This window comes from Fundulus heteroclitus, chromosome 2 (assembly GCF_011125445.2).
Source record: "Fundulus heteroclitus isolate FHET01 chromosome 2, MU-UCD_Fhet_4.1, whole genome shotgun sequence".
NCBI lineage: Eukaryota > Metazoa > Chordata > Actinopteri > Cyprinodontiformes > Fundulidae > Fundulus > Fundulus heteroclitus.
The window spans coordinates 5,651,716-5,673,948 of NC_046362.1; the positions used below are offsets into that span (position 1 = coordinate 5,651,716).

Sequence of the window (22,233 nt, forward strand, 5' to 3'; positions counted from 1 at the left end):
GAAGGAGATCTTCAACATCTCTCACCGTAAATCAAACAGAGGAGGCTCCGATGATGACAAATAGTCTGCAGCAGAAACTAATAAAAAGGCTCAGCTGCTATGAAGCCAACGATAGAAACTGTGGAGTGTTTGCTTTCTTCCAGCTGTGTTCAGTTCTGTGCCATAAAAGTTTATCACGTATGGTGATGGGGAAAAAAAATCCCCCACCCCCGTAACAGCCTGTGTGGTTCTGTTAACATGTGTGAAACATGTGGACGGTTAACATCAGTTTTAGCAATACTGAAAGATAATGTAATTTCTAAACATTTCCAAAAGAAACAAGCAATTATTTGCACTTACAACAGCTGAGATTACACATTGGCATCTCAAATCAGGTGCAGATGAAAAGAACATGGTTACTCATCATCATTAAAGGAGTTTTGCCCTGGGGCGATACTGGCACGGGTGTTAAGGAATTTGTCCTTTAACTGGTGGGTTGCCGGTTCGACTGCTCTGACCGTCTCACTTGTTGTGTCATTGGGCAAGACATGTCCCCCGCATTGTCTGCTGGTGATGGTCAGAGGGCCTGGTGGCTGGCAGCCTGCCCCAGGGCAGATGTAGCTACAATGTAGCTCACCACCATCAGGGTGTGACTGTAGTGTAAAGCGCTTTGGGCTCGTCGGACTTGATAAAACGCTATACAAGTACAAGCCGTTTACCTTTGAACTGAGACTGAAAAAAAACTTTTGCAGTCCCAGAGAAAAATCACAAGGTAAGATAGAACGTTTTCTGAAGCCTTTATGATGAAGAGTGGGGCATGACATAAAGCGCCTCATATGCAGACGCTAAACCACCTCGACACAGCGGTCTGGGGTTAGATTCTCAACCTTGGAAGCTTTGCTGCTTCTCTCTCTATCCGTTTCCTATCTGATTACTGTGAATTAAGTCTACCGATGAGTCAAAATATGAAGAAAAAAAAATATTAGCCATTCCATTTAATGACAAATGCGCTAGTGGTCAAAAACAACTCTCAGCATGTCCAGGTCTGGCTGTGCGAGCAAGTTCAGACCACAAGATGCTAACAGAAAAAGACCATAAAATCTATTGTATTTCAGAGGATGCTTGAGGAAATAATCACCACCAAAAAATTGCAACCTGAAACACTACTGGACCCACTGAGGACTGGCTGAGCCCAGATGTTGTTATCATTGAGATGCTACAATTTACTCGAAACAGGCTGAACACGCAAGAAACTCCTCAAACGTTGCAAAAATTCCTTAGAGTGAGGAGTGACGCAAAAACCTTCCTCAGTCTGATGTCAGAGCTAGTAGAGGGATACAGGAAGCAGCACACGGAAGATATTTCCTGCCAAAATGTGTAAAATTAGCTGTTATTGACTGTCTGTCTAAAATAATTTCAAAAATAAGATTTGATATTGATATGTGAACATTTCTTCATAAAGAGTTGATAGTGTGCCGTAACCCCTTCACTTTTGTACATTATATCAGGGGGTCTTTAGTAAACTGCTTCAAATTTCCTAAAATGGATTTCAACATTAAGTTAATTACTTTTTCCTGGCCAAGTTGTCCAGTCTGGTGGAGATTCTTTCTCCTTTCGAAGGGCAAAAGTGAACAAAACATCTGGCATCGCTAGACTCTGTTTTAGACCTCTGGCCAGCTGTAACGCCACCAAATGTGTCTTGTCCCTGTTCATCGGCTGCGTCCTCAAAGTGGCAGTGATTGTGTCCGTGCTGTTCCCTGCCCGGGTTGTCGGGAGGTCGTCTGACAGGGGACTCGCTTTTCAGGGAATCTGTGAGCTTCTCCAAACTTCTACTATCCAAGTCCAGGGATTTCTCATCCATTGTTTGGCCTGCATCCGTGTGTTCCTCAGACACAGCGGTGTCGCCATATTCATGAGCGAATCTCTGGTCCTCGGCTAGTTGCAAAGCCAGAGCAAAGTGATGGCAGCAGCTTTTCATAGCATCCAGAGATGATGACGCATTTCTGTAAAAAAAGAAAAAAAGAAAAAGAAAGCACAAAGAAACTGGTTAAAATGTGCACTGGGGATGTTTACTATGAAATCCCATGAAAACTCATCTGAATTTAGTTAGACATTTTAGCAAATCCGCCTTGATATTAAGCAAATAATTAATTAAAGTTGAATGGGAGGCAGATCCTTTAGCTATCAGGCTCCTCTACTGTGGAACCAACTCCCAGTTTTGGTCCGTGAGGCAGACACCCTGTCTACTTTCAAGACTAGGCTTAAAACTTTCCTTTTTGACAAAGCTTACAGTTAGAGTGGCTCATGTTACCCTGAGCTACCTCTGTAAAATGGTAAATGGCTTGTACAGCGCTTTAACTAGTCTTGACGACCTCCAAAGCGCTTCACACTACAGTCAGTCATTCACACCCTGACGGTGGTGACCTATGCAAGTAGCCACAGCTGCCCTGGGGCAGACTGACAGAGGCGAGGCTGCCATGCACCGGTGCCACCGTCTTGCCCAAGTACACAACAACAGAGACAGTCAGTACCGGGGATCGAACCGGCAAGCCGCCAATTGCAAGACGAACTCCCTAACCTCTGTGCCAAGTCGCCCCACTCTCTGTAATTATGCTGCTATAGGCTTAGGCTACTGGAGGACATCAGGGTCTATTTTTCTCACTCTGCTGAGTTCTCCTACTGTTCTCAAATTTGCATTGTTTGTTTTATTTGAACTTTTAACATTTTGTTCTCTGTCATTTTTTTCTTCATTGTAGGTACACTTGGTCTGGCGTTCTGTTAACTGTGACATCATCTAGGGGAGGCAGATCATCCACTATTATCATATAACATAGAAAGGATTCCTAGATCAATGTGAGCTTCTGTGCTTTCTGTGTCTCTGCTCTGTCTTCTCTAACCTCCAGTGGGTCGAGGCAGATGAGCGTTCACACTGAGCCTGGTTCTGGTTCTCCTGGAGGTTTTCCTCCTTGTTAAAGGGGAGTTTTCCTCTCCACTGTCGCCTCATACTTGCTCCTTATGAGGGATTGCTGAAAAGCCATGGACAATGCAGACGACTGCCCACTGTGGGGCCACGCTCTTTCATGAGGAGTGAATGCATTCTGCTGGGTTTCCTTAGATGGGAAACCTTTTGACCAGTCTGTATGATTTGATTGAATTTGACTTTGTAAAGTGCCTTGAGATGACATGTGTTGTAGGTTGGTGCTATATAAATAAAATTGAGTTGAACTGAATTGAATAGTGTAGAATCATATGCTTACCTGAACTATTATTGCACTCAAAACAGCCCTTTGTTATTTTGATACAGCTAATGTGAATATTGGAATACGCAGGAATGGGCAGTATTTCTAATACAAGTATTTGAAATATGTATTTCAAATACAAAATACAATTTTGTCATTTGTATTTTATTGAGATGATGAAAATGCTTTTGTATTTTGTATCAAAATACTTCAGTGTTGGGTATTTTTGTATTTTCAAAATACTGTAAAATACTTTCTGTGAGACACAGGCTGTGATGACATCTAACGACCTATAAAGCATGAAATAGTGTCTGTGGCACCTTTGCAGTCAAGTCCCTGTGATACCACTCTCGGCCACTAGGGCATTTTGGCACTGTTTCACACTTGCTATGGGCACATTGCTCGATCAACACAAAACGCACGGTGCTGCATATTAGATTGACAGCTGGAGATCGGCACCAGCACCTCGCGAACCCAGCAGGGATAAGTGTGTTAGAAGATGGATGGATGGATGGATGATGGATGGATGGATGATGGATGGACTGGGCTATTTATTTTTCCTCACCATCAAGATCTCTGCCAACTGGCACCAGAAAATGTTATTATTGGGCTTTCTTCGTCTGGAAACAGGTGCAAACAACACTTTACGGGCACAGCCATGATGAAGTGGTTGAACGCGCTCAGCTGACAATACAGCGATCTGATTGGTTGAGCAGCAAAACTTGAATCACGTGACCTCTTGGACCGGAGCGCTACAGTTTAAAAAATTTTATCTGTTTAAACCTATTAATGTGCAAGTGAAAACATGGGAACATTGGTGTTTTGAGATCACTGCTATGTGTAGCAACTTATCCAAGTGAAAGAAAGTTGCCCCCTGACAGTTCATACGAAAAGTCACCCAACAGATTCTGGCCCACGGCCTATTTGCATTGTTTGTCTTTGAGTTATTGTTACTGATTCATAGTGGGCAATCTATTCCACCAATAGAGTAAATACGTATACTTAAGGAAGGGCTTCTTGAGTTAATGAACATTTCTCAGGGTAGAGGTTTATATTGGGGTGTCTAACATGAGGGGTCAGCATATGTTTTTCCAGATAGTGCACAAGTGAAGGGATAGAAGAAAAAGGCGCTTAGAGTGAAGTATTTTGTAGTATTTTGAAAATACAAAAATTTTGATAAATTTTTTGGCTGCTGTATTTTGTAGTTTATTTTGATACATTTTTAAGGTGGGTATTTTGTATTTTATTTGGAAATACATTTTGATGTATTTGTGCCCGTCCCAGGGAATATGACAAATTTACAAATTGTTCTCATTAATATTTTAACAAAATGCATTGTCATCTTGATTATTATGATCACCCACATCTAAACAGTCAGGGTTCGCCTTGCTGCCTCCCCCTGGTTCAGCTAAACTTAAGCAAGTTCTCGCCATGCTATAGCATTTTCCCATAAAACTTCCTGTAAAGCAATTAGCAAAATGTTTAAATTCAAGTTGGATTTTATTTTTAGAAATACGTCTTGCTTTCCTTTTGAGGCCTAAAACAGACAACATTTGTTCAATTTTAGTAATTATGTTAGCCCCTGATGCTGTTTTAGACCCGTTTTCTATTGTGATAGATTTTTGATTGTCATAAATGCAATGTTTTACCGTTTCTGTTGTGTTTTTATGCCACTGCTTGATATGGCCTGGTAGGACGTGTAAGAGATCTCTGATATCAATGAGTCATTTCCTGGTTAAATAAAAGTTATGGGGAAAAAGTAAGATATCAGAAATGTTTGGAATGTTGGCTTATACCTTTCCTGCTTGATGTAGATCGATCAGTAGATGTCTCTACCTGACAAAGATTGCATTGTTCAAGATGCTAGACGCCACAAAGAAAGTTTTCTTCTGTGCTGTTATCATAAATAACAGTTTGCGACAGAGACTGAAACTTTTACATCATAGACATCTCCCAACTGAACTTCAGCAGGTAGAGTCCCTAACTTTCTTCCATTTCATCTTCAAATTATTATTTGCTCCAAACTTCCCCAAAATAAAGTCATGACATACTTTTTTAGCCCCGTAGCTCTGTAAAAATATGATAAATTCCTCTTTAAAAAGGATGACTAACATCGATAAGAAAGCTGCTTTCACCAGTAGTGGGAGGATAAGTGTGTGATCGCACACACACACACACACACACACACACACACAGGTAAGTGTGGGTGTATTACAGAGAACACAAAAGACGTGGCTGCCTGCATGAGCCCCAGCTGAAAATGTCTCTTTCATTGGGGATAAACCCGCTACAAAGCCTCCTCAATAAGAAACTTAATGAATCTATTAGCAATGCTTTGCTCTGTTGCTCTGCTCCCCTCCCCTGGCTTCAACCCCGAGGCGTCAGACACACACTCTGTCTGTCTGTCTGGGAGCCCCGTAGTCTTTAGGCGAATAGCTTTGTCTCCACAAAGGTCCAGCTCTTCACTCTCAGTGGGCCAAGCGAGAACGGAGTCAGGGGGTCACGGAGGACTGTGACCCCCATGATCCTTCCTCCTTGTACCTGCCAGTTCAATCCAAGGTCACAACGCACAACGTGGATATAAGAAAGCAGAAACGGGTATACATTAAGTAATTTGTTCTCTTATTGACCCTGTGAGTATACAGAAATCGTTACTGCTTACCTGTCTTTGAAAATCAGCTGCATTCACTTGAAAAATTATTCATAACCCTTTTACACATAATGCCAGGTTTTGAAAACAAACTTTTAAACCTTATTATGTGTTAGAACAACCCAAAGTGTGGATTATAGGAAAAACGTTACATGGTTGTGTTTTTTCAACAAATAAAAAAGTCATCTAATTAGTAAATGTGTCAGAACTTTTTGGCCATGTGTGCTGCACATAGTCGTCCCCTCTGAGCCCACCGTGCTAAACTTGAAAGCTAGTGGAGGCAGCATCATGGTGTGGGGCTGTTTTCCTCCAGCAGGGACAGGGAAAGCAGCTGAGAGTTGAAGGAAAGATGATTGGAGCTGAAAACTGGGAAAGAAACCTGGAAGGACAACGATCCACATACAGCCAGAGCAACAATGGAACCAGGTTAGATCCTGGCATGTTCATGTGTTACACTGGCCCAGTCAATGTATCCTTTACCTTATGTGACCTAGCAAAATGTGAAAAAGTTATCAAAAGAATCTTTTTACAAGGCACTGTATACTCCGTCACATCACAAGGTTGATTGTAATGGAGTAAAATGTGGAAATGTTGATTTTGTGCAGTTTCCTGTTGCCTTAATACATGGTTTAACTAGGCAAATACTAACTTATAACTACAATTTAAGTTAAAAACATCCCAGATCCAGGAGATTGGGACTACACACATAATTACAGGCTTTTATACCTCAGCAGTCCATTTTTAACTAACCATGGTCAAGAGGAGGGTTTCCTTCTGATGGACCGCGCATCCGCAGCTAAATTAACTAAATCCCACAGATGAGGCAATTGTTGTAAGCTTTAGTTGAACATTGAAAGAAATCCCTGCAAACAAAGACTGTCACATTTTGATCCCCACTGTTTTGTTTGTGAATTACAGAGAAAAATCAGCACCAGCTGTGTAAAAACAAAGTCATTCGTTAGAAGCACAGCACAGAACATTTACCCTGGATGATGCAATGCACGCTGTAAATAATATCTCTAAGATCTTCCTACCTTACAGTCACCAGTGAAATGGCGTGTGGCACCCCCCCTCTCACCTCCCCTAAACTTCAGTCTGACACGAGGTCAGGCCAGGGGTTAAATGGCTGTGTCGGTTCATGCAAAGCCACCCCCCCCCCCCCCAAAAAAAGTGGTTCATTGTTCAGAGGCCAGAGGGGTAGAGGGTACACAGTGAGGGGTGAAACTAGGAGAGCGCCACGCTACCCCCCCTAAGCCATAGGAGTCCTCGGTGTGACCCGTTAGAGTGGCCGCCGCCACGTTTCATCTTTTGTGCTGCGTAATTGGGAAAGGTCAGGAAGATAAGCAGAAAGCTGACCAGCGCTTCAAGTGCTGGTGGTCCTCCCTGCATTGGGGTATCTACGTGCGCAGGGTTCGCTGACACTGAAGGACTTGTGAAAATAGGTGGACGTTGTCTTTAGGCTCACTGCGCCTCGTGGCTCAGACATAACAAGGGAATAGGAAGCATTCCTCGCTGCTTGATGTCCGGCGGGTTGATCGGCTCAAGATATAAGAAAGTGCCAAACAAGTGCCTGTCAACAGACGGGAAAACCGCTATCCTGTTCTGCGACAGCTTTGGGTGTTTGATCATTTTTTCCCCCTTCTGATTTCTACTTTAGCCTATCCAGCCGGTTCTGGCTCACAAAGCTTACCTTCTGAAGTTCCAGCAGAAAGAAATACTAATGATTTACCATGGGAAATTGCAGGTCAGATTAAAAATAGAATATCCTGCATGTGGCCCTGGAAGTGCAGGACAGCATCATTTCTTAACACACTTAGAAAAAAAGTAAGATGTTTGTTTGGTCCATTATTTCTTTGTTGTAATGGTGCCTCTTGGCAATAAATTGCATACTGTGGGTAAATCTGTTTATTTTCCCTTGAACAGTGAAACATTTGTACGGACATTTGAAGGTTGAGCAACATAGCTGCATAAGTGGATTGAGTATGACAAACTTTCCCAAACCCTCTCTGCAAATGCCAAAGAGCTTTCGTTAGAGGCATTATAACGGAGCAGGCAGATAAACAAGGCTTGCCATCGTTGGACACAACCCCAATGCAGAGGGATACAAGATGAGACTCTAAAAAACAGTGGCATCTCATATCTCCACTCTAACAGATCAAACTCTACCCTCAAAGATGTCAGTGCTCACCCCCAGAGAGTGAGGTGTATCAAAGACCACCTCCAGAATTTGGGAAAGCAGAGGAAAGCATGGCCTGCCTGCGATTCGGACCTTAACCGCATTGAACACTTGTGGGATCAACTTCATTCAAGGGGGAATGAAGACCCCTCGGCTGACTTGTAATAACTGCTGGTTGAAAACTGAGATGCCATACTGTAGTAATGTGTGACCAAGCTAGTGAGCAACATGTAAGCTAAGAGTACAATACGGGCGTTCAAGAGCAACATAGGAAGGTCAGTAAAGCTCTTAAACCTGCGTCAGCGAAGGTGTAAACGGACAGCCCAACAGGGTTCTGTCGCGGTCTGGGACGCCCTTCGAGGTGCACCATGCAACGCTCCGCTGCGTGAATGCAGACTGAAACAGCGGAACACACAAACATGTGTTCAGTCTTTGTCATCTATAAATTAATGTTTCAATTCATTTTTAAGTGGTACAGGAGCAGCATATAGTTTTCACAAGCCTAGATCGCCCTCTTGTGGCTATAGAGGGTAATGTTTACTTCTTGGTTCATGTTGGTCAGTATGAGTTACCGTTTAAAAACTTGTTAAATATTTGATATACGTCACACCTCACTATAAGTCATAGGATCAGCCAAACTATGAAAACTATGTGACTTATAATCCAAAAAAATTCTTGTTTCCTCAAACTTCAATCCTTTAATCTAATAACATCAAACATGAGTCAGTCACAAACTAAGATTTTTAGTTTTGCCAGAGACTTTGTAGGTTTTTTAATGGGCCCAACTCATACTTCGCTGATTTGCCACCCTCAAATGCCATTTTCGTAGTTTTTTTTCTTGTGCTAGGTTTAGATAAACACTAAAATAAGGTAAATTAATCAAACTGAAAAGTATCCAATTTTTACATGATACGCTGCATCAAAATTACATTTTAGTTTGCAATCCACATCTTAGAATTCTGTTTTCCTGTAACTCTACATCTTCCTCTCCGGTACGTGTCCATTCTGTTATAGACCGTCTCTGTGAGTCAGTGAAAAGCAGAATGAAATATGCAATGGCCTAGACTTAATCAGGGGTGTACTTTCTTTTTACCCACTGTGCAATCCTATAAGCATGAACCCACAGCTTGCTTCAGGTAGCCGCTGTATTTTCACCAAGCACCACTATCCTATAGGATTTACCACTTTCTACTGTTCTCAATGAAATGTTTAGTTAGAAATTCCAGCCTCAAAATACCAAAATGAAAACCAGTCAAATGTCGGCTGATGACATTGTGCTGTTTGTCCTAAACAGTCTCTTCTGCTGTTACCTGAGCTCCCTGCTGAGGCGCTGATGTAAATCCTGAGTCTGCTGAAGCTGCACTTGACAGAGCATAAGGAACGTGTCTGGGGCCAAGCTGAGCTGTTGAGAAGCCAGAGAAGAGAGCAAGGAGTGTGTCTGCTGGCTGTCAAAGGCCCTCAGCCCAGGCACTGCTCTCTGCAGTTTGGATCTGAAAGAGAAAAACAACAAAATGAAAAAGTCAGCTATAATCGCAATTTTGTTTGGCTGCTTTCAATCTTGATTATCAGGACAGTGCACTTCATATTGGGATGGACAGCAGAAAACTGGATAAATGTGAAATATATATTCAGTTTTCTTCTATTTGCTATCACAAGCTGATAACGCATTTGCATTTTGCTTGTCGGATTAAAAAAAACACATAAATGACCTGTGTTGAGTAGTATAGGCCTTAAACTAGAGGAGAAGCATAAGAAGCTGAGGGTTCTTGGGAGAGGTAACTTTTGCCCAAACTAAGGCTGTGCAGGCGGAGAAAAATCTCTAGAATCTGCCCCAGAGCTCCAGGCAACCCGAAAACTGACCAAATGTGGGCAGTGATCAGTGGGAAAACACAGAGCTGGGAACTCTACCGGACACCAGGGAATAGACACAGTAAAACTTGCAAAAAAATGCATGCTTTGTCACCACTAAAACCTTTTATTTATTTATTTATTTTTACATTAGGAGGGGAGCTTTAGCCAAACCGATTCTCTAAAGCATATTAAAACCTCCTAAACGAAGATGCCAAAAGAGTTGTTGACTCCAGGTAAGCTGCTAACTGTCCTAATAACCTTTCATGAGGTTTGTTTCAAATCCATCATTTACTCTTAGAACGAGCCGTTATAAGAATATAAGCCCCAAAGCCTTCATAACCCGAGTGGACTTAGATTTAACATTGTTTTCATTTAACCAAGAAGTTTGTTTCTGGGGAATGAGACAGGAAACTTTCAATGGATGATAAAACAGTGTGATTACTTTATATTTACATTTTAATAATAAAATATAGCGTGTTGAAAATGTTTCATACCCTAGTCAATAATTGATAGAAAAATCTTTTTTGGGATTACAGAAATCTAAATTGTCTAATGGTTGTTGAGCAGCTTCTTGCATGTTTCTACTGCCATTTTAACGGTTTATCTTCAAAGATCCGCTCCAAATCTTGCCACCACCCTAAACTGTTGCCGTATCTGAAGATATTCTGTCAGGTTCAAGCCTGGCCGGGCCATTTAAATATCTAAATACTACTTCCAGTCAGCAGAAATATGTTGGTTTATATGAAAGCCTAACTTAAAGGAGAAATTGAGATAGCTGCAATATCATTTAGTGAAACACTTCCACTAAACATACCAGGGAACCTTTTTTCTCTAGCCTTCAACTTAAATACATTTCTGTCAATAACTTTTAGAATACAAGGAAATGCCGAAAGACTTTGTGGGAGTAATGGGTATTCAACCATACCAGTAGGAACCTGAACCAAGAGCTGGATCTCAGGAATCAAGCGATAACCCTTCAGACTGGGATTCTGAGGGCGAGCACCATCATGGCCGACAAAACGACGCGCCTAATGACCGAGTTGGGACTGTGGAATGGTGAGAACCAATTAGATCCATTATAATGTAGAATCTGTAGGTTTAGTGCATTGATTGGAATTTGGATCCAGGGGATTTGGAAAGCAACGCTAGTATTTTTCATACATTAGGGTCCATTATCATGGAGCAGCTGATATGTTTATAAATATGTTGGGGTGGTTCTTTGTTTAGTTTCTTATATGTTGCATTCATAGCACACTACACACGATTTTGTTTGAGGAGTATACATATGTAGGTAGCTGATTGGTATAATATACTATAACCAGTGTTGTGCAACAGGTGTGTGAAAATAACTATTTATAAACACATATAGTCATGCCTGGATGATACGAGTGCGTTCTTGTTTGATGTATGCACTTAATTTTTCCCTCTTGTTTGCTGTTGATGTGCTTCTCTCCATCTGCTTTTCTTTTACAAAATGAAAATAGTCGGGACAGCTCCAGGCTAAAGGGCCTGCTTCTTTGGCGTGTGGCTAATCAACCGGCATTGGGCGGCTGCACAAGCGGTCACTCGAGTTTATAGTAGTTCTCACGTCAGAGCTTCCAAATCCAAGTCTGCGGACGTTTGTTTTCTCTTTTGGGAAACTGAAAAATGTAACTCCAGTGGTATATTTGGGCCGGTTCAACCAATTCATTTCAACAAACTGAACCGTGTTAAACCTGTACTCATCCCCTGTTAGTGAATCGCTGTTGAATCGCTGTATGCCATTAGTTCTCGGTGGCACAACTTGCGCCACACATCCAAATGGTCACAGAAAATGCCAAACACACCAGAACTTTTGTTTTCCAATGAGTTATAATTCTAATCACGTTAGGACAATTGTTTTTTATTTCATGCTTTAACTTTTAAGTGATGTCGACTTCAAAACACTTTTCATTTCCCCTTTAAACTTAAATCTGCCCACGGCATCAATCCTTTTGGGCTTAACTTTAGTGTACTTCAGCAAGAGATTCCATGATCTTGACATTTTAAGCTCAAACACAGACCGTCAGCATGTAGTGTTTTCGCAACCCTCCCACGACTCTGACAGAAAGACGTGACCGCAGAAGACAAGATCTGTTTACTGTCAGGGAGTTTGAGTTTAGATGTGGTCCCTTCGGTCTCTCTCGGCAAAAACGGGGATTAGATTCCAGCCCTGTGGGCATGTAGTCTGGCCCGTTGTCGTCAAATGAAGCTCCAAACCCAAATAGGACCTTTTTAGTCGTTGCATGACCTCATTGAGGTGGGGAGTGTAATTGGATCAGAAATGCACACCACTGTTTCACACGCGTGAGAAACTTGTGGAAGACAAGAAGATCTGATATGTTTCTGATGAGATGATCATCTTTCTGGGTTTCATATAAACTCTTCAGTTAAACTAAATCTAAAGAGGTTATTTGTCAATGTCCGTCCGTCCGTCTTCTTCCGCTTATCCGGGGTCGGGTCGCGGGGGGAGCAGCTTCAGTAGGGAGGCCCAGACGTCCCTCTCCCCGGCCACTTGGGCCAGCTCCTCAGGAGGAATCCCAAGGCGTTCCCAGGCCAGCCGGGAGACATAGTCCCTCCAGCGTGTCCTGGGTCTTCCCCTGGGTCTCCTCCCGGTGGGACGTGCCCGGAACACCTCACCAGGGAGGCGTCCAGGAGGCATCCTGACCAGATGCCCGAGCCACACCAACTGGCTCCTCTCGACGTGGAGGAGCAGCGGCTCTACTCTGAGTCCTCCCCGGATGACTGAGCTCCTCACCCTATCTCTAAGGGAGAGCCCAGACACACTACGGAGAAAACGTAGGGGACGTGGAATGTCACCTCTCTATTTGTCAATGTTTTTTCATAATTCAGAAGCTTTTCCAGTGACCCCTAAACTGAAAATCTTTCACCCCAGACCTGAAAACCGGCTGCAATCTGAAATTAACTCATTGTAGTTTGTGAAAGCAACAACGCTGGTTACTCTGATTCCTTCATGGTCCTTCCCAAGCCCACATGGGCACAAGGCCGTATTTCATTCAGTGAAGACTTCCTCCAAATCTCTTCAAGTGGTGCTGATTAATCATTGTTTTCATCATCTCCATCTCCTGCACCCGGGGCTGCCAACACGGCCAGTAATTCCTAGCGCCTGGCTTTTGCTGCTTTAATTTAGCCGGTGTTATCACTGGCGTGGGATGAAAGGGCCAGGGCTTGAGTGTGGACCAACTGAGGGTTACTATCATAGATGGCAGCTAAGGTTAAATAAAGTTCAGGGAAGCATTGAGATCGTTTTTAAATTAGGTATTAGGAAAGAAAAAGTCTCCAAAAGTAATCTCTCTTGAGAGTTAATCTGGTCAGATAAATACTTACTGAAGTATAATCTACAAATAAAATTTTGAATTTATTTTCAAGTTGCTGAAATGTTCACAGGTAATTTTTCTTGCAATCAGGTCAAGTTTCAAGTCTTGCACCCAGACCAAGTGAAGTCTCTAGTGATGGATATCAATAGTTTCACCTTTGTCTGCCAATGACATGACATTGCTCTAGGTTAGGAGTCCAAATCCTATACTGTTTACCCATAACCCTTATTTAACACGTGAACATTATCCTTTAAAATGCAAAAACTGTCATGAGACGCTTTAAATTGCTAATGATGTGTAATATTTACCTCCCTAGTAATATAAACGTGAATTTATGTTTATGTAAGTGCTTGTTGTGGTGTATTTGTTATGACTCTGTTAATACTATATTGTCCACTCCTTCACTATCTACTGCACAATTGGGGGTTGGGGGCCTTTTTTTCACCTCTGCCTGAATAAGAGGATTTTATCGATTTTTACAAACACGGTTTTAAATCTACATCTCAAACCGTTGCAGTCAAGTCTGAACAGGAAACATGTCTCAAGGTAGGTAATAAATTACAAAATCATGAGCAAGGCATCATGTAGTGAGTTAGAAAACAGAATCTAAAAATTCTTAATGAAAAGGAGAGGAAGTTCTTTTATTTTTGATAAACCAGAAGTGTCTAGTCTGACAATGAGAGAAGAAGATGTTAGAAGTATATCATATTTTAGAGCTGCAGCTATCAATTATTTTAGTAATCAATTAATCTATCAATTATTGTTTTTCGATTAATCAATTAATCTAAAAAAGAGATATTCTTCATAAATTGACATAACTCAATAAACAAGTGTCTTAATCTAAAAAAACAAAAGCTTATTGTATATTTTAAATGCATTGTAAATGGCAAAAACATCTAAATAAACTCAATTCAATACTATAATTCAGGTATCTATCTACCTATCTATCTATTCTAATCTACCTATTCCTGCTTGGCAAAATAGTAGACAATATAACTATGACTGCAAATATTATTTAGCCTATTGTTTAATCTCTGTAATATTTTTTGATTTGAACCAGGGGAATCTTAAACTATGTCACTGTTTATAAAACTGAAGTCCCAGCCAACAAATCTACGGCACTAGAGTTAGAATAGTGTATTGTGAAATGAATGTCACATGATGATTCACAACTACGATTAAATTTGGGCTGGTTATGGTATCAAGTTTTAAAAAGTTTCAAAACGGCTAAAATGTTCCATCGTGCTGTTTATAGAGTTCAAAGTCATTTTTGTTGAGATTACAAAGTTTTTTCTAAAATCAAAGGGTATTGCTGCCCCTTCCCCACCTGCTTCTGCACAATTCTGGTTAACTGACTGATGTTTTCCCCCGCTATCACTTTGCCACCATGAGATACATTGAGGGTAAAGGAGTAAGTGTGACTGGTGGTCCCCAGCTGATGACCCTTTTGTGTCAACATAGTGTTTGAGGCAGCACACTTGCAGAGGCAGCGGTGGAGTTGTGTCAGGCAGCGATGGCCAGCAGGTAGAACACCAACCTGCATCCTGACACGATAAAGGTGATGCTGCTTTAAAAGTACAGTTAGCAGGCTACACGGGGCATGTCTGTTAAGCATCTGAATGCAGGGGCTAGTAGAGTGCATGACCTAGATAACCAGCAGATATGGGTTTGTTGTGCTTCCTATAAAAAGCTCTGCAAAAACTGAACTAAAAATAAGTCAATTTTTCTTGAAATTAGTGTATTTATACTTTATTTGAGCAGGTAAATAAAATAATCTGCCAATGGAATAAGATTTTTGCACTTAAAATAGGAAGTATTCATCGTCATCACCTTATTTCAAGTGCATTATATCTAATTATCTTATTTTAGGTGTAAAAATACTCATTCCATTGGCAGATAATCTTATTTACCTGCTCAAATCAAGGACAAATGCACTAATTTCGAGAAAATGTTACTTATTTTTAGTTCTGTTTTTGCAGTGCAGCGGTAAAACTGGTTTACATTCTGATAACAGGCACTCTAATAATGCAATATACTGTGATAAGTGGATAGTAAATCTATATTAAAATAACAACACATCAACAGAACAGTTACCGACTGTGTTTATGACAGGAATACTTGCTGCAATAATTTTTTAAATATCCCAAATAAGATCATGTTATGCATTTTCATTGAAGGCTTTGTGTAAATGCAGTGATTTCTCAGTATTTCTACACAGGGTTATCATACAGTGAGAATCTCCTGCTGGCCAGTGCCTGCTCATGACGTTGCTGATTTTAAGACTAACAAACAAACAAAGAGACACTCTTAAATCTCGCTAACTTTGAAAGGGACTTTATATGGGGTTTAATATGGTTACTAAGATTCTTCATCTTGTTGCGTCGGTGCAAACCGCAATTATTTGTAATTAAAACTGTGCCAGCTTCCCTCGCTCTACAGGAGGCCCAACGAAGGCAAAAGGGACTCAAGCTGTCAAGTTGACCCATTTTTTTTTTTTTTTTTAGATCCGCTCCCTGCAACTGTCAAAGCATGTGCGAAATATTTAGCAGCTTTAAATGAATGACTTAATGTCTGATCAAACATAAATGATCTGTCTATTGTATCGATATTTTGGGAACTCTACCCCCTTTGTGTGGAGCTACGTAGAGGACACAGAGATGTGTGGGGAACCTCCCAGTAATCTCATTGGCTAAACTGGATCACAGGCCTAATCCGGGGAAGGGAACAGGAAGGCCTATGTTCTCCTGGAATGTTGCCACCTTTTCAGCCAATAGAAGAATTTGATGGACAAATATCAGCTTTTCAATGGTGTGCTCTTTGAACATCAATCAAGGCAAGTGGAGAGCAGGAAGTTGAAACTTTTTCTGAAAGACTTTAGGAACTCTTTTTTTTTTCAGTCGTTTCATCTGAATGTGAAAGCGGCCGCTGCAAAGGAAAACAGGACACAGTATGCACTATAACCAGCCACTGAGGCTGTAAAATTAGCAGGAGTGGCTGGTGTGTGTTGGCAAGCATAATTTATGTGATATATTTAGGCATAAAAAAACACTTCTCTTCCTATTCTTCCACTAAAACTTTAGCTTACCTCCAGTCAGTCTCCTGCTGAAGCGGATTTCCAGTCAGATGAACTTCTTGGAGAAACAGACAACCCTCCAGACTCTCACACACATCTCGTAGCTCTGCGAAAGACAGCCATTTAAATTCAAACAAGCTTCTGCTTTCCTTTTTAAGCTTTTTGACTTTTTTTTTCTTTCCTATAATTGAACACAGTGTGGAGATCACATAAACATATCATGGGAATACATATCCTGGTACTGAGTTGGTATTTAAAAAACTAAATCTGTTTAAACAGTGACAGCCATGTGTATATGAACAAAGAGAAAAATCATCCAAACATTTGTAGTGGATTATATTTGAAACTGTGCATAGCATTTGGATAATTATACGCTGACTTTTCCAGTTTCTGTGGAAAAAGGCCAAATCATCACCCCTCTATCTCCATGCTTAATAGTGGGGAGATGTTTGCCGTTTACCGAAGACGATACAGAGCACTGGACATTCAGACATTCCTCCAGAAGTCTTGAGCTTCGATTTTTAGAGATGCTGCATAATTATTCTACCCTAAAAACGCTAATTTAGATGTGTGTCTATGACACTGTTTATGAAACTATATGAAAAGACCCTAAGTGTAAAAAGCAAAATGCCAACTTATTGAGATCAATATCTTCTCCAACGTTCAGTAATGTGTTTTTTATTTTTTTTTGTTTTTTGTTTTTGTAAGAGATCTAAAAAAAAAGACTGCTTCACACTCCTAATTTTAGGACTTTTCTGATTCTCACAATAAAGTTAAATAAAAAAAATTAAAAATAAAACATTATACATAACACCCCCACCCCCCAGGCTGAAATATTTGGGAACATTTGGATTAGATCATGTTATTCATATCAATAATTATTTAACAATCCTGTGGCAAGACTTCAAAATTTAAATCCTCAAAAATTCTATCCAGTGTGAACAAACTTGATCTATTTAGCAAAAAATGGGCCAAAAGTTCTGCCTCTAGATGTGCAAACTGAAAGACATACCCCAAAAGACTTGTTGCTGTACAATAAGTGGATTCAGCAAATTGACTCAAAGGGGCTGAAAACAAATGGACAGACTATTTTCAGACATATATTGGTAAACAATGGCAATTTTGCTGAGTACGTAAGATCAGAGGTAGGTACTAACTACATTAAGTTATGTTTCTAAGCACCTCTAGATACGTCACCAAATCACAGATGACGAAAAAGATGCTACAGCTATCAAAATGTCCCTTTGCAACTTTAAATAGCCGTAGATTAAAGGTTTAAACCTTTCGGTCAGCGAGACAAATGTTACAAGTTTGACGGATCCAGAGGCAAACTTGCCCAGTCTGATCAAACACCGCAGAACAAGTCAACTCCATTACAGGAAAACATTTTAAAAACACCACAGGTTGCAATTTTAGCATATTTGTACCAAACAGCAGAATTCTAGCCAAATAGTACCCAGCGGCTATCAGCCAGTCGGGTCAAAGGTGTTTTCCTGGAATGAGAAAGATCCTCCCAAGTTAAAGCAGGTGGGTTAAAGTGTTGAAAGCGCGGCTGAGCTGCTGCGGCAGGCACATTTAAATTTATTATTCTACAAATAAAATGCTAACTTTACTTGCGTAACCAGACAGAATCATTAAATCAGTATATTAGCAAAACCAAAGAAATGAGGAAAACAACAGTTAAAGTTAACCCAGGAAAACTTTTACCTGACAGGCAGTTGAAGCTCACATCCAATTTTTTAAGAGATACAAAGTCAGTCATGGAGGGCAGCTGGGTTATTCTAAAACGAAGCAAAGAGAACAATTACAACGCTTTTACAATAGATGGTTAGCATCAATCTATGTATTTTTAAAGGCTTCACATCCAGTATCAATATGACATGTAAAAAAAGAGTTCATAGTTGAAGCAAGTGTCTTTGTTGTTGTTACAGGTGTCTATATTTACAGCATATACAATTGTTTTGTTCTAAAATGCCTCGGACAAACACAAATCTAAGTCAGAAATATAGAAAAGAAGTGTAAACCTGTTTTGGGGGACAGCAAGATGCTGCAGCAGAGGAAGCCAGCAGGCGGCGAGGCCTTGGAGGGAAGAGATGGCGTTATCGTCCAGCAGCAGCTCTCTGAGGAGAACCTGGTTGTTCAGGCTGGGGGGCTGATAGAGAAACAAGCTGTCAGCTCACAGCAGCCGAACGCCGAGGTTAGACTAACTTTGCACTGCTGCTGCTGCTGTGGCTGGTCCAGCAGCGACTGGCTGACCCCATCCATCAGTGTCAGCTGCTTTAGTCCTGCTGTGGTGACTGTCATCAGCACGGGCTGCCAGGGAGGCTCCCGGGGCCAGTCATGCATTATAGTGAACCGAGAACCCCACGTTTAAAGGGACCAAGAGTAATTGGAAAATTCACTCAAAGGCCTATTCATGGGTAGGTATGATCAGTTCCTTTGTTTTGTCACTCTCAGTTAGGCAGATAAAAAGCCCAAAGTTGATTTAAAGTGTAGTGTTTGCGATTGGAAGAATGTGCTGGGAAGAAAACTTGGTCTAAAGAGCTGACCATGTGCGTTAAACATGCCCTTCTTTAAAGCTATAAGTTGGTAATCCTGTTCAGAAACACTTTTGTAATGCTGGTATAATCTTCCTTCCATCATGAAAGTAGTTAATATACTATGTATTCACAAAAAGGAGGTTAAAAATTGTTCTCTGTGGGAGCTTGCTGGCTGCGCATGCGCACTTCTAGCTTTTATGTATCTGGTTAGCTTAGCGGCTAGGTTAGCTGTTCACTGTTCCTTGATGCTCCACTGTTCTCACCATATACTTTAAACATGGCTGAGAGTCGCAAGAAGTGAACTGTGTTCATGTTTATGAGAAGAAGAGGAAGGCCTCAGTAGAAAGTAATAAGATCAGAGTGGATTTGGGAGATTTTTTTCTCACAATCTCCCTGAGGAGCGGAAGAGCAAGGTAAGACGGTGTTGCGCATGCGCAGTTATTCAAAATGGAACTTGGGGAAACATCTGGAAAAATCACAGACAGAAAGAAATAGAGAAAGAACTAGTGAGTGAACCCATCAATGCAAAAAGTGAAGAGAAACCACTTCCAAACAGCCAACCAAGTCAACATCACTCCCCAGGAGGTAGGCGTCTCAATAGCTACATCTACCATAAAGAGAAGACTGCATGGAAAATCTGGTAAATGCTCCGGTAAATACAGAGGGTTGCCTCTGCACAGTGGAAGCCACTACACCAGTAAGCCTCAAGAATAAAAAGGCTAGATTGGACTTTGCTAAAAACATCTGAAAAAGTCAGCACAGTTCTGGAAGAACATTCTTTAGATAGATGAAACAAAGATCAACCTCTAACCAGATTAACAGAAATAAAAAAGCATATTAAAAGGGTGGTGAAGCCCATGATCCAAAGCATAGAACATCATGTGTAAAACACGGTGGAGGCAGTGTGATGGCTCGGAAAGCGCGGCTGCCAGAGACACCGGGTCACCAGTGTTTAATGATGTGACACAGGACAGGAGCCGCCAGATTCATTCTGACCTATCCACAGACAGACACAGGTCTGCTCAAATCCAGCCAAACTGATTACACTGATAACACTGGTTGGTGTTTCATAAAACAGATGGACAATGACCCTAAGACATAAAGCCAAAGCAACCCAGGAATTTATTAAGCCAAATAAGTGGAATATCCTTGATTGACCAAGGCAGTCACCTGATCTCAGCCCCATTGAGCATATATTCATTTGTTAAAGACTCAACTTCAGACAGAAAGGCCCACAAGAAAACAGCAACTGAAAACGGCTGCAGTAAAGTCCTGGCAGAGCATTAATAAGGAGGAAAGGCAGCGTCAGGTGACGTCAATGAGTACAGCACATCAGTCATTGACAACAAAGGCTTTTTAACCAAGTATTAGAAAAAACATTTTATTTACAATTATTTATTTGTCCAATTGCTTTTGAGACCCTGAAGGGGTGTTTAAAATATGTTTTTAAACACCCCTTTTGTTCAACTTACTGGATTAAAGTTGAAAGTCTGAACTTCAACTGCATCTGAAATGTTTTGTTCAAAATTTATTGTAGTAATGCACAGAACCAAAATTAGGAAAATGTCTCTGTCCACATATTTGTGGAGCATACTGTATTTACTCTTTTATTGTAGAGTGTATTTTAAAATGTGTGACTTTGACTTTCACAGCCCTGCACGGTGAACTCCTTCAAACTTCAGCCCTCAGATACCAGCTTTGTCTTTTTTTTAGTTCCTCAGAATCATCAGTCGCTCAAGAAACAACTGAAAGGAGCCTTTCCTCAATATTTATTTGAATATTGCGTTTGTTTTAATACATGGTTAACGTTAAGACTCCCTTTTTGAAGCCCTTTGTGATTTTTATCTGTGAAATGTCCTATATAAATAAACCATAATTATGCATAAAAGCTTAAAGCGGAATCATTTATGCTAAAGTTGCAACAGGAAGATTTCCCTTTGGGATTAATAAGGTGTTAATAAAATATTTTTGGATTGAGTGGAAAATCTCTTGATTGCATGGCTTGTTTTCATCAGCGGGCCTTTTCTTACCTCAGTAAGGCTGTTGGATCTTAGATCCAGAGTGTGGAGAAGAGCACTGTTCTCCAGACCCTCAACTTTTGCCAGGTGGTTGTGAGAGCAGTCCAGGTGGAGGAGTGTATACACGTCCCTAAGCCCTTTGGTACTAATCAGCTGGTTGTGGTCCACTGAAAGCCTCTGCAGCCTCCTCACAGACTCTAGACCAGCTAGAAACAACGAAGAAAATCAAAAGCTAATTCTTCAGACAAAGAAAAACAGCTCGGTAAGGGTACTGTTCACCAAACTAGTGGACGTTCTCTATCCTGTGGCAGCACTGCTGCTATCTGCTGGGCCAAAATGACTCCATGATTCCCTTTAAGTTGTAAACCAAATGCTACAGACAGCAGAAAAGAAAGGAAATCCTGCCCTCTTGTGGATATATGAGCACAAACACAGCTCTAGTTCTCCTCTTCTCACCAATGCGAGTGATTGAGTTGTGAGAGAGGTCGAGAACGTCCAAACTATCAGCGCCGCTTAAACCGTGGATGGACGTCAGCTTGTTGTGGGCGAGTCGAAGAACTCTCAAACTGCCCATGTTCTCACAGTCCAGGGATGATATGTCGTTTTCCTGCAACGTCGAAATGCCCGAACACAATCTGTTACAAACAAAGTCCTTTTTATTTGGTGTAACCTGCGATGTCTGGATTCTAAATCCACCTCTAAATCCACGTAGCAGAGCTCCTGCAACTGGCTGATGCCTTCCAAAGACCTGAGGCCACAGCGTCTGAGGGTGAGGCGCTGCAGTCGCTTACACTGGGCAAGAGTAGACAGGCCGCAGGCCGGCAAGTCCTCCAATGTGACTGTGGTGACCTGACGGAGAGGATGACAGGTTTCATGGTTTAAGGATTCAACTAACAAAAACTTGGTCTTAGATCCTAAATAATCACTTCCTGCCTGAACGCTTTCATCCAGTTTCAATCGACTGTATAGATTTGTGTACACAGAGTGGTGTGTTTCAAGCTGCCATTTCTTATAGCTGTAATGATTATGGCTAACAGCGGATGAGAACTGAACGATATATTTGTCAGACCATTGTACTTTTACATGAGAGCAACACGACACTGCCTACGCACTCAGGGGTGGAAATGCTGACGTGACAGCTGTCGAGCAGAGAGTCACCGCCGGGTAAGTCACAAAAGGTCAACGCCAAGAAAGCTGCTGAGACAAAGTCAAAAGCAAACGACAACAAGGACTGATCTACTACGGCTCAGAGGTACCAAGTCCTCTCTTTAGATTAAAGTGCATTTAGAATTTCGTCTAGAACCCAATCGGTCTGCTGGTGTTGGTCCACTGGGTTCTATAAAGTCCAAAT

At 41.2% G+C, this 22,233-nt stretch overlaps 1 protein-coding gene across 1 annotated transcript in view; it reads right to left on the bottom strand.

Annotated features, from left to right (window-relative positions):
* The window catches only part of lrriq1 (leucine-rich repeats and IQ motif containing 1), a 53,131-nt gene that overhangs the window by 23,168 nt on the left and 7,730 nt on the right, over positions 1-22,233 (bottom strand). Inside the window, exons 6-13 of the mRNA XM_036146239.1 lie at positions 21,579-21,731; positions 21,339-21,489; positions 20,895-21,088; positions 18,349-18,476; positions 18,032-18,105; positions 16,337-16,430; positions 9,355-9,534; positions 1,548-1,982 (exon numbers count right to left, since the gene is read on the bottom strand). Of these exons, the coding sequence (XP_036002132.1) occupies positions 1,548-1,982; positions 9,355-9,534; positions 16,337-16,430; positions 18,032-18,105; positions 18,349-18,476; positions 20,895-21,088; positions 21,339-21,489; positions 21,579-21,731 (1,409 nt within the window). The remainder of the gene's footprint in view (positions 1-1,547; positions 1,983-9,354; positions 9,535-16,336; positions 16,431-18,031; positions 18,106-18,348; positions 18,477-20,894; positions 21,089-21,338; positions 21,490-21,578; positions 21,732-22,233) is intronic.